Source organism: Schistocerca cancellata, chromosome 4 (assembly GCF_023864275.1).
Source record: "Schistocerca cancellata isolate TAMUIC-IGC-003103 chromosome 4, iqSchCanc2.1, whole genome shotgun sequence".
Classification (NCBI taxonomy): domain Eukaryota; kingdom Metazoa; phylum Arthropoda; class Insecta; order Orthoptera; family Acrididae; genus Schistocerca; species Schistocerca cancellata.
This window is the reverse complement of record NC_064629.1, coordinates 630,897,113-630,910,662: the sequence shown is the minus strand read 5'-3', so window position 1 is coordinate 630,910,662 and position 13,550 is coordinate 630,897,113. Positions and strand designations below refer to the sequence as shown.

Genomic DNA, 13,550 nt, shown 5'->3' with positions numbered 1-13,550 from the left:
TCACAGCATCCACTGGACGTGTTGTATCGAGGCAAACGGTGTGGAGAAGGCTTCAGCAGAATGGCCTTTATTGTCGGAGACCTGCTCTATGTGCAACCCTGACGTGTCTTCGCAGAAGGGAACGCCGAGAGTGGAATCGTCAACATGGCATCTGGACGGTCGAACCGTGAGTCAATGTTATTTTCACAGATGAGTCTAGAGAGTGATTCTTGACGGATTCGCATCTGGAGGGAACTGGGAAAAGGTTTCGGGTCCCAAACATTGTGGAAAGAGACCTGTACTGGGGAGGATCCCTCAGGGTGTGGGCACGGATTATGTTGACCACTCGAATACCTCTTCATGAAATTGTATAGGTGAATCGGCAAGGTTTAACTGCTGTGGTGAGACCTTAGGACCAATTTGCGGTTATTGTGAGGTGCCGTGGGCCCAGGCTTCTTACTGTTGGACGATAATTCTCTACCTCATAGAGCACAGGTGGTTGATTTTTCCCTGGAAACGGAATATACTGCGCGCATGGCGTAGCCTGCTCGCTCTCCTGATTTGAAACCCATAGATCATGTCTTGGATGCATCAGTGAGTCAGGTTGCATCATGTCAGCATCCACCAACCATTCTCCAAGTCTTGCGAGCACCTATGCAGTAAGAATGGGCGTCATTGCCTCAACATGAAACATGAGATTCATGATATCATTCACAGCATGCCCTGCCGTTTGCAGGCCTGTATTGCTGCCAGATATGATTACACTGCATTCTGAGCATATTAAGCACTTGTCGGAATGTGTGTGTAAGTCAGTTAAGTTGGAAAAAACTCAGAACATTTTTGTCTACCGTTATGCATGTTGCAGTTGTTTACGTTCTGTATTCTTTACATTGTTTCTACCTTACCATCACTTTTTTGTACTGTTTTCTGACATCATAAACACAACCTTACAAAATTTCCGTTTGTTGCTTTAATTTTGGACACCGCTGTACATTTTTCAAATTCTCAATAAATGTGAGCAGGTGCTACTGAATCTTTTGCCGAATGGGGGTCTTAGAGGGACTCATTGCCGTTTTATTTGAACATGTGTCATTGTTGCACCCCTCCGTAATCACGCCACAGAAGGGCGTGAAAATGGAGCGCCGCCCGCGGTGGCCGAGCGGTTCTAGGCGCTTCAGTCCAGAACCGCGCGACTGCTATGGTCGCAGGTTCGAATCCTGCCTCGGGCATGGATGTGTGTGATGTCCTTGGGTTAGTTAGGTTTAAGTAGTTGTAAGTTCTAGGGGACTGATGACCTCAGATGTTAAGTCCCATAGTGCTCAGAGCCATTTGAACCATTTTTTTGAAAGTGGATCACTGAAACAGCATAAGACACATTACTGCTTTGGAACGTGTCCAGGTTTCGTGGAATGGGCTTGAACGGTCCCTATTCGTTCCAACCTCTACACGAGAGCAAAAATTGCAGGCGCGCTGCACTCCAAAGGGGCACGATTACGTTCAGTAGGGATGAAGCCCCGCATTGTCCTTAGAAAAGAGCTGAAACGTCTGGGGGTGTCACCAGAGACAAAGGTTGCCAAGAATGTCACCCTGCTCCTCATCGCGCTGCGAACTGTCGATTTCGGCCGCGAAAAGTGTGGGACTCAATGCCCCAAGGAAAGCGGTGCTTGCATTGACGTCCATTCGGCTCGGCAGTGTGTCTCAAATGTTTTCCTCTGTCACCCATAAGGAAACTGCGTGATTTGAACGCTGGGTGTTGCAGTCATGACATCCACCGCTGAGGAGTCCAAATCAGGCGCGGAATGTGGATAAGAGGCTGTGTGACAACCTTCAGATCGTGTGACACGTTTACGATGGCGTTGGGCAGAATTGTGGTGAAATTTGGTGCCAGTGTCACATCATTAACCCACTTTAGACGTCACATGAACCTCTCGTCTCTATCCTTTTTTTCGTAAGTGACGACACGTTGCTGTTGGAAGCGTCTTCGAGCCTGAGGGTGAAGTCGCAGGGTGCCACGCTTTTGCACCGTTACAGAGTAAGATTGTAGGAACATTTGACCTAAATTTCAAACTTATGCGTCGGGGTGGGACACAATTTCGGGGTTTCGAAGAAGTGATCCTCTAATTCTGTTGCGCAGTCTATTGTATCTCTATTATCATCAGCTGAGATAGTTAAAGAATGAAGAGGTAGTTAAGTAAAGAATGTATAAGAGAAATTAATTTACAAAAAACAGGACAAGGGAACCTATAAGTCAGAGTGCCATCCTGGCCTCTGGTGATCTTGTGAGGCATTGTCTGCGCAGCGCGGTTAAGAGACCGTTCGCCGATCCGCTGCGCTCGGCAGCAGGATTGCGCCATGTCTCCATATGCGTTCCTGGCCTCTGGATCATTGTTCATTCGTTCTTGGCTTCCACGTCGTCACTGTCACAAATTCAGTTAGCTGCAGCAATGCTGTATTCACCTATAGCAACGAATGTTAACTGCGAGAGCGAAATGGCTATGATAAGCAGTGGAACACAGTAGTTGCAGTTTGTAATTGAAATAGTGTTCATTGCAGAAATTTATCTCTCTACATCCGCAGTGACATCAATAAAACCTCTGATTATGCCTTGATGTCACCAACGTCACTCTGATGTATTCTGTAACTACGATGACGTTGTCTATGAGTCTATTAGAATCGAATGCCACATCGGTAATATTACTGACTACGTTAACGTCCCAACTTTTGTGCCACGCACTACATACAGGGTGTTACAAAAAGGTACGGCCAAACTTTCAGGAAACATTCCTCACACACAAATAAAGAAAACATGTTATGTGGACATGTGTCCGGAAACGCTTAATTTCCATGTTAGAGCTCATTTTAGTTTCGTCAGTATTTACTGTACTTCCTCGATTCACCGCCAGTTGGCCCAATTGATGGAAGGTGATGTTGACTTCGGTGCTTGTGTTGACATGCGACTCATTGCTCTACAGTACTAGCATCAAGTACATCAGTACGTAGCATCAACAGGTTAGTGTTCATCACGAACGTGGTTTTGCAGTCAGTGCAATGTTTACAAATACGGATTTGGCAGATGCCCATTTGATGTATGGATTAGCACGGGGCAATAGCCGTGGCGGGGTACGTTTGTATCGAGACAGATTTCCAGAACGAAGTGTCCCGACGGGAAGACGTTCGAAGCAATTGATCGGCGTCTTAGGGAGCACAGAACATTCCAGACTATGACTCGCGACTGGGGAAGACCTAGAACGACGTAGACACCTGCAATGGACGAGGCAATTCTTCGTGAAGTTGACGATGACCCTAATGTCAGCGTCAGAGAAGTTGCTGCTGTACAAGGTAACGTTGACCACGTCACTGTATGGAGAGTGCTTCGGGAGAACCAGTTGTTTCCGTACCATGTACAGCGTGTGCAGGCAATATCAGCAGCTGATTGGCCTCCACGGGTACACTTCTGCGAATGGTTCATCCAACAATGTGTCAATCCTCATTTCAGTGCAAATGTTCTCTTTACGGATGAGGCTTCATTCCAACGTGATCAAATTGTAAATTTTCACTATCAACATGTGTGGGCTGACGAGAATCCGCACGCAATTGTGCAATCACGTCATCAACACAGATTTTCTGTGAACGTTTGGGCAGGCACTGTTGGTGATGTCTTGATTGGGCCCCATGTTCTTCCACCTACGCTCAATGGAGCACGTTATCATGATTTCATACGGGATACTCTACCTGTGCTGCTACAACATGTGCATTTACAAGTGCGACACAACATGTGGTTCATGCACGATGGAGCTCCTGCACATTTCAGTAGAAGTGTTCGTACGCTTCTCAACAACAGATTCGGTGACCGATGATTGGTAGAGGCAGACCAATTCCATGGCCTCCACGCTCTCCTGACCTCAACCCTCTTGACTTTCATTTATGGGGGCATTTGAAAGCTCTTGTCTACGCAAGCCCGGTACCAAATGTAGAGACTCTTCGTGCTCGTATTGTGGACGGCTGTGATACAGTACGTCATTCTCCAGGGCTGCATCAGCACATCAGGGATTCCATGCGACGGAGGGTGGATGCACGTATCCTCGCTAACGGAGTACATTTTGAACATTTCCTGTAACAAAATGTTTGGAGTCACGCTGGTAAGTTCTGTTGCTGTGTGTTTCCATTCCATGATTAATGTGATTTGAAGAGAAGTAATAAAATGAGCTCTAACATGGAAAGTAACCGTTTCCGGACACATGTCCACATAACACATTTTCTTTCTTTGTGTGTGAGGAATGTTTCCCGAAAGTTTGGCCGTACCTTTTTGTAACACCCTGCATAGGAAGAATTGTCAATATGTTACTAGTTAAAAGCTTATAAAAAATTTTCTTCTTTAGGCCCAGCAGCATAATATATGACCGATAATGGCATGATTAATAGAAAGATGCACCAGAAGTGCTGCTTAAAATAATTAGTCTTTATTAACGACAGTATGTTTCGGCATTTATCGGCATTGTCAAGTACCTGGAAATACAATTTTAGTGAAGCCGTATATAAATGTCACTTGTACTGAAGTGATTATATTGTAGTCACGTCTAAAATGGAATTACTTCCTTATTACGTCGTTGGTGAACTCTCTTTTAACCGTCAGTGTTTTGATTAGATGATAAATGACATAAATGTACTGAAAATAATACGTAATTATTGTCGGACAGTTGTTTGACGGCTCCAATCTTACGACGTTATGTGTTTACAAAGATTATACAGATGAACAGCTATATTACTTTGCTAGCTAAATTTTGTCACGATTATCTTCGCTTTTTGCATATCGTATTTCCAAAAGTTCAATAGTATGCTCTTTTAACGTTTCTTGTGGGTGTTTTTTCGTGTGTATATAGGTTTACAGTTCTTCAGGAATGTTCATTGGAAGATCTGTGCAGGTTTTTTAGTGTATTTTAGATTTTATCCAGTGTGGTTTTGATTTTCCAAATCTATTTTTCAAATGTAAAAAGAATCTCGACTGATTACTCTCGCTGTTTCTAATGTGTTCTTTATACTTACCCTTAAAATTTCTCAAAAAACTTAAAACATTTCGTTATATAGCCTACACAAATGATTTTGACCCCAACGTAATCATAAAATTGTACTACAAATGTAAAACACTTAAGCAGAACACAATACATATCGAGATACGCCTAACTTGACAGAAAGTAAGATACGTTCCAGCAATTTACCTTGGTAGAATCTCCAACAAAATTAAAACACTTTTAAAGTCACAAATATTCAACTAGCCTTTCGGACCGGTAACAACCTTTCAATAAAATAACGCTTCGCCACTACTAGAACATCCGAATATGAAAACCAGGCACATATAAAATCACGTATACAACTGTAATAACTTTTACATTGGCCAGACAGGTGGAAATTTTAAGCTTAGGTATAAGGAACACATTTGAAACAGAGATAATAATCAGTCGAACTTCTCTTTACATTTGTAAAATTAAAATCACTCTGCTGATACAATAGAAAATACACTCCAAATCTTGCACAGAATACCAAAAGGTCTTGCAATGAACATTCTTAAAGAATTGGAAATCTAAATACACACGAGAAAATACCTGCAATAAATATTAAATGGACATACAGAATTTAGACACAAATACTGTCTCAAATACTTTATTGAACTTTTAGAACACGAGAAAGGGTAAATCAGAAATAAGATGTACAACAGCCAAAGATAATCGTGACAAAATTTAGTTAATAGAATAATATCGCTGTTCATCTCAATAATCTTTTTACACATATAACATCGTAAGATTAGAACTGTCAAACTACCATCAAACCGTAGTTAACGCATCATTTTGAATAATATTTACGTTAGTTACCATCTAATTAAAACATTGATAATTATAAGACAGTTCACTAATGACGTAACATGGACATCACGTCATTCTAGATGTGAGTACGATATAGTCATTTTAATGTATATGACATTCACATTTATACATGATCTCACCAAAATTGTGTTCCCAGATACTTGACGTTGGCGGGAAATGCCGAAACAGTCTGTCGTTAATATAGTTTAGTTATTATAAACAGCTATTCTGGTGCATCTTCCTAATAATTATAAAAAATAAGTTTTGGCAAGTAGCATCACAGTATTATTAGACACAAAACATCACCATAGCTGTTGTCTCCCCCTGCTACTCTTATGAATGTGAGTATACTGAAAGGAAGCTCATCTTGGAGGTAGTCCTGCCGTGACAACAGGAGGTGAGTGAAACGGAGCAACCGTCAGCTGATTCTCAGGGCAGCACTACAGCTCAAGCTAACTCATCGAATTTGTATGTAGTGGCTGCAATCCTTTCCACTGTTTAACACATCGAAAGGAGTTTTCCCCCAGACGCTGCACACATGAACTTTCACTTAGTAACTGTGCGGCCTCGTGTTCCGTTGCTGTAACTTTACGTAAGGGGTTGAAACCTCCTGCTCGCTGTTGTTACATCCACAAACATACATTACTAGACTGGCAAAGGCCCATCTTTTACTGAAGCCTGACGTGTGGGAACATGGATACGTCAGGAAGTTTGTGTATGGTAGTACTGCGATATTCAGAATGGAGTGATATTGAAAGCATTACGAGGTGGTCTAAGCAAATTTGAGGAAATATATACTTACCAGTTAAGTTTAACACATACGCTGGAGAATCATGTTATTAGAAGACCATCATGTTACATATAAACACGTTTGAAGCAGACTGTAGTTCCCGTAGCAACACTCAATTGAATAAAGATGCTTGTTATCAACGAGAAATAACACGTTCTGCTTAAGGAGCACTTTCATAACGAGCATTCTATTCGAAGAAAAGCAGAAATTGATCAAATCTGGTTAAAAAAATGATTAAGCAACATCTGTTAACACTAGATTTATTACACCCCTTAAAATAAAATGTATATTAACTATTTAAAGCGGTCGCAGGTTCGAATCTTACCTCGGGCATGGATGTGTGTGATGTCCTTAGGTTAGTTAGGTTTAAGTAGTTCTAAGTCTAGGGGACTGATGACCTCAGCAGTTAAGTCCCACAGTGCTCAGAGCCATTTTTTGAAGTATTTAAAGGCAGCCGGTGTTTAGATAAGACAAACTGTAATGTACTTATTTTGTCTTGCATACAGTACAAAAGCAAAAATACGTAAGATGTTTCTAGTTATGCTTGTATTAAGATATGTTCCTTTCCTTTGATCTTCCGTCTGATGTACGAAAACTTACCGCCGAACACGATGCATATATTGACCATTACGTCAAAACTCTAAGGGTAACTGAGTTATGTCAGTTTATCCCCGTTAGTTACGACTGTTTTATCAGTTAATAAACAGCCGTTTACACGTCCTTTGTGCTTGCCGCCATATCGCGATTCTAAAATGCTGGCTTCAGTGACACCAATGATACTGTATACAGTATTTCCTGTCTAGTAAGGCATGTTTGTAGTTATATCCATACGTGTTTAAATTCAGCGGACTCGATGTTAAGCTCCATCCCAGTCACACATGTTGCATTTCGGCAGTAGTGGACGCCACTGATATATTCCATGAAACTGGATTCCTAATCATGATTTCAGTGTTCTTGTCAGGTGAGGTGTCAACACTTTCGATTAAGAAATGTTTAGACTTACCTACCACTGCGTCATAATGTTCATACAAATTGTAATACTATCAGAAATCGACAGTTAAATGCATATATTGTTGGACAGTTAGAGTTAAAAAAAATTTAGTGGGTGTTAGATATGAGCAAACTTAGCGAATATCAAGATTTACAGGAAGCATGAAACAGGTTCCTAGTCTTGTTAAAATCTCTTTTATTATTTCAAAAACTTCGAAACATATGGTGTAGAGCGAAATTTCAGAAAGCACAGAAGCAACTGAAGACCACATTTGCTAGTTAAAAGTCTGTAGAATTTCGTAACTAGACTGACATGCAGATGAATATGACAAATAAATGGCTCCATCTAATCTTACTGAAATCACTGTACTGCAAAAAATGTTGGAAACACTCTCTCTAATATGACTTATTGCTAATTGTGATCTTGAATCTTACTACTTCCGATGTGCAGAAGCAAGTTATGAATTTTTTTTACGTACCTGAAGTTACAGTAAACGCATGTTTTCAGTACATTAACAACAGTCTATTTGCGAGCACTTATAATTTGGTAACGTCAGCTCACATCTTACTGATAGTGTAATACCCTACGAAGCACTCTGATCTAGGTCAGTTATACAGAATTAACTGTTTGATACTACTTTTGGATTTGAAGCGTTTTATAGTATTTTAGTTTTTAAATGCTCACTGCATGGGTTCTGTTAAAGCACACGATACATTGGAGCATCTGCAACGACTGTATTTTCTATTTGTTTATTATTAACGAAAACATCTGAATCAGTCGCAACACGTGAGCATAATTTTCCAGAATGTTGGTCATCCTATTAAATTCACTTTAAAACGTAGGAAATTCTACATTTTCATCTATATACATACTTCGCAAGCCACTTTACAGTGCCTGGCGGAGGGTACCCTGTACCACAGCCAGTCACTTCCTTTCCTGTTTCAATTGCAATAGAGCGAGGGAGAAACGACTGACTATATGCCTCAGTACGAGCCCAATTTCTCTTATCTTCGTGTTCCTTACCCGAAATGTACGTTGGTGAAAGCAGAGTCGTTCTACAGTCAGCTTCAAATGTCTGTTCTCAAAATTTTTTCAGTAGTGTTCCTCGAAAAGAATGTCGCCTTCCCTACAGATATTCCTATTTGAGCTCCCGAAGCATCTACGTGATACATGAGTGTTGTTTTAAAGTATCACAAACAAATCGATATCTTCCTTTAATGCGATATGGTGCGGATCGCAAAAAAAAAAAAAAAAAAAAAAAAAAAAGTTCAAATCGCTCTGGGCGCTATTTTTTTATTGGGACCTAACATCAGAGGTCATCAGTTCCCTAGAATTAAGAACTACTTAAACCTAACTAACCTAAGGACATCACACACATCCATACCCGAGGCAGGATTCGAACCTGCGACCGTAGCGGTCGCGCGGTTCCAGACTGAAGCTCCTAGAACCATTCGGCCACTCGGGCCGGCGCGGTTTCGCAAGCACTCAAGCAGTACTCAGGAATCGGTAGCACTAGTGCACTATGTGCGATCTACTTTACAGACGAAAAACACGTTCCTAAAATTCTCCCAACAAACCGAAGTCGACCATTTGCCTTCCCTACTACAATCCTTGCATGCTCGTTCCATTTCATATCGCTTCGCAGTTTTAAGCCTGGATATTTAATCGACGTGGTTATTTCAAACAACACACTACTAATGCTGTATTCGAACATTACAGTTTTTTTTTCCTAATAATATGCACTAACCTACATTTTGATACATATAGAGCTAGCTGTCATTCATCACAACAACTAGAAATTTTGTCTAAGTCGTATTGTATGCTCCTACAGTGACTCAAAGACAACACCTTCCCCTACACCACGGCACCATAAGAAAACAGCTGCAGATTGCTCCTCATCCTGTGCGCCAGATCATTTAGACGTACAGAGAGTAACAGCGGTCCTATCACACTTCTTTGGGGCACTCGTGACAATACTCTTGTCTCTGATGAACACTCGCCATCGAGGACAACGTATTGAGTTGTATTACTTAAGAAGCCTTCGAATCATTCGGCATGCTTGTATCTTCGTTAACAGTCTGCAGTGGGGCACTGTGCCAAATGCTTTTCGGAAGTCTGTGAATAAGGAATCTGCCTCTTGCCCTTCATCTATATTTAGCAGTATATCGTATGAGAAAGGGGCAAGCTGAGCTTCGCACGAGCGATGTTTTCTAAACCGTGCTGATTCATGGACAGAATCCTTTTCGTCTAAAGGAAATTTATTATATACGAACTGTGAATATGTTCAAGACTCCTGCAGCAAACCGATATTAAGGATATTGGTCTGTAATTTTGCAGGTTCGTTTTTCTACCCTTCTTACACAGGAGGGAAGATAATTTTGAAGATAAATGTTTCCTGAAAACAATGTGATCTTCTATCATTTAAGTTGTTCAGATCACAGGAAATTAATGTAAACGTGCAAATTTTATTTAGACTGTTCCAAGCTACACAGTTTATTATTCAGTATTCAAACAGTAACCTTTTGATCACGAAAATGTAGTTAGCTTTACGCAATGCATATTTATTTAACGTGAAATCACCCATCTGCATGACATAAGCAATGTTTCATAGGCATCGCATTCTGGAATCTTCTGTACTTAAATCATAAGTATTTAACGTACCTGTTGTTACAATGTTAACTGTTTGATTTTTCTTTACCCGAAAACGTGTAATTTTGTTTAAATTTATTATTAAACCCGGATGTGAGTAAAATAACTGCACTGGCACTTGAGGTATCCAGAATGTTCTAGCGCGCATACATTCATTATAAATTGCAGCAAAAAGCGCGTCAGAAGATAGAGATTCAGTTCGGCTTCTTAATTCTTTGTAAATGGTTCGCATGTCATCTGTTATTAATAAGCGAGACAGCGAGCGCATCTTTATCTTTACAGTTTCTTTGTTCTCGTTTTACTACGAAGTGGCTATTCAGTATTGTTTTTGTTGGTTATTATGAAGCCTTTTATGAGTAACATCTCCTGTTTAGTTGAAAAATGTGACTTCGTTAATGTATTATGTGTTTTTTGCAAACGCTGCTGTTAACTATGCAAAAGACGGCTTGTGTTCTCTTTAGCAGAAGAACCTTGGCGGCAGTTTTATTTACCAGAGCAAAGTCGAAATCGGCGGCACGTTAGATGATACGTTTCTTTTTCCAGGTAGATTGCATTATTCCTTCGTCTCAGGTCGATAGGAGGATGCTAGGTGAACACAAATAGATTATCTCTTTTTACTTAACGTGCAGCCAATAAAATGTTTCAAGGTTTACGTGCCCTGAAAACATTCGAAATCACATCGGTACACGCCATCATTCAAACATAGTGTTTTATCAGTAAGTAAGAACCTCTATGTTCAGACACACAACAGCTGGGACTAACATCTACAAAGGTAAATCTGTAGTTGCATTATTTTTGTAAATTCAATGTAGTTAAAACTTAGTTTTACCATAGTCTGAGGTATCAAATATAGTGCAAAATTAGCAGTTCATTATTTAGTTTCTTCTCAGTCTCACAGTCGTCGCTCGGCCAGTAACGCTCTATCAATTCGAAATGAAAGTGCTGTTTTAGCTTTTTCAGCTGCACTGATGTTTTCAAAGTTACATAAAAATAAAATAAAAATAATTATTTTGTATATGTACCCACATAATTTAATTGTACTTGGCACTGTGAAACACACAAACAAATTTACAGTGCTCTTATTTTAGTTGGTAGCTCGAGCGTTGAGGCAGGAGAAAACATTTTAAAAAGTGATTAAAAACAGCCTAGACCCCAATGAAATATTTATTTTCAGTGATTACCAGTTTCGGTCAGAATGTGATCCTCTTCAGATCATTTATACCATGACGGCAGGTGTTGGCGGTTAACGAACGTCAACTATTTGAGCAGTTGATTTTCGTGGAGTCACAAAACTTTCACCGTTCATCTTAACGCCTACCATTATGATGTAAACGGAATGAAGATGGTCACATTCTCACTGAAACTATTAACTATTGCAAATAAATATTTTATTGCAGTCAAGACTGTTTTTAATCCATTTTAAACTATTTTAGCCAGACGGCCGTTTTTCTCCACATAAATATTCTCAAAAACTAGGAGAGAACATTGATTTAAAATTGTGAAAAAAATCAAAATTATGATTCTTTGCCTCGACAGATGAAGGAGAGCCAGAAACAACTCGACGAACTCTGTTCGCAAGAATTCAAATTATACTTTCGTGGAATCTGTGGGCTTTGAACCACCACTGCTTACCTCCTTTCAATGCACGCTGAAAATAAGGCTCTAAACATTTCTTGCTAGAAGCGGGTAAGTTTTATGTCGCCATCTCCATCCTGTTGAGGATTTCACGTTTTCCAACTCCATTATTGAGCCTATGATGTCATAGACTGTGTAGGTGATGAGGTGATGACATAGTTAATGATGTCATACACTTCCCCCCCCCTCTACCCCGGTCATTTACCTCGTCTGACCCTCTATTATTCAACCTACAACATCATATCTGTAACTTGCTTTGTCGTTACAGACCTTCAATCCCCTTTGTTCAGGTTCTATTGATACGTAAGGCCGTGGTGCGTTGCGCAGGCACAACGGAGCGGTCGCAGTGGCTGTCGTGGCGCGTGGTGCTGCTGTTCACGTTCCTGCTGTCGCTGATGCTCAACACGTACTACGGCGCCGCCGTCGTGGGGTCGCTGCTCGTACCGCCGCCCAAGACCATCCGTACGCTGCGACACCTTATAGACAGCCCCATACAGGTCGGCATTGAGGACATCGGCTACAATCGCGACTACCTTGAGGTTCGTAGATACACTATTCTTGATCTTCTTTGTCCTTCTTTTTCCAGAGTAAAGTTTTTCGATATACACTCCTGGAAATTGAAATAAGAACATCGTGAATTCATTGTCCCAGGAAGGGGAAACTTTATTGACACATTCCTGGGGTCAGATACATCACATGATCACACTGACAGAACCACAGGCACATAGACACAGGCAACAGAGCATGCACAATGTCGGCACTAGTACAGTGTATATCCACCTTTCGCAGCAATGCAGGCTGCTATTCTCCCATGGAGACGATCGTATAGATGCTGGATGTAGTCCTGTGGAACGGCTTGCCATACCATTTCCACCTGGCGCCTCAGTTGGACCAGCGTTCGTGCTGGACGTGCAGACCGCGTGAGACGACGCTTCATCCAGTCCCAAACATGCTCAATGGGGGACAGATCCGAAGATCTTGCTGGCCAGGGTAGTTGACTTACACCTTCTAGAGCACGTTGGGTGGCACGGGATACATGCGGACGTGCATTGTCCTGTTGGAACAGCAAGTTCCCTTGCCGGTCTAGGAATGGTAGAACGATGGGTTCGATGACGGTTTGGATGTACCGTGCACTATTCAGTGTCCCCTCGACGATCACCAGTGGTGTACGGCCAGTGTAGGAGATCGCTCCCCACACCATGATGCCGGGTGTTGGCCCTGTGTGCCTCGGTCGTATGCAGTCCTGATTGTGGCGCTCACCTGCACGGCGCCAAACACGCATACGACCATCATTGGCACCAAGGCAGAAGCGACTCTCATCGCTGAAGACGACACGTCTCCATTCGTCCCTCCATTCACGCCTGTCGCGACACCACTGGAGGCGGGCTGCACGATGTTGGGGCGTGAGCGGAAGACGGCCTAACGGTGTGCGGGACCGTAGCCCAGCTTCATGGGGACGGTTGCGAATGGTCCTCGCCGATACCCCAGGAGCAACAGTGTCCCTAATTTGCTGGGAAATGGCGGTGCGGTCCCCTACGGCACTGCGTAGGATCCTACGGTCTTGGCGTGCATCCGTGCGTCGCTGCGGTCCGGTCCCAGGTCGACGGGCACGTGCACCTTCCGCCGACCACTGGCGACAACATCGATG

The 13,550-nt window shown here is 41.9% G+C and overlaps 1 protein-coding gene across 1 annotated transcript in view; it reads left to right on the top strand.

Moving 5' to 3' along the window:
* The window catches only part of LOC126184355 (uncharacterized), a 186,579-nt gene that overhangs the window by 84,120 nt on the left and 88,909 nt on the right, over nt 1-13,550 (top strand). The window contains exon 3 of the mRNA XM_049926735.1: nt 12,230-12,441. Coding sequence (XP_049782692.1) covers nt 12,230-12,441 — 212 coding nt within the window. The remainder of the gene's footprint in view (nt 1-12,229; nt 12,442-13,550) is intronic.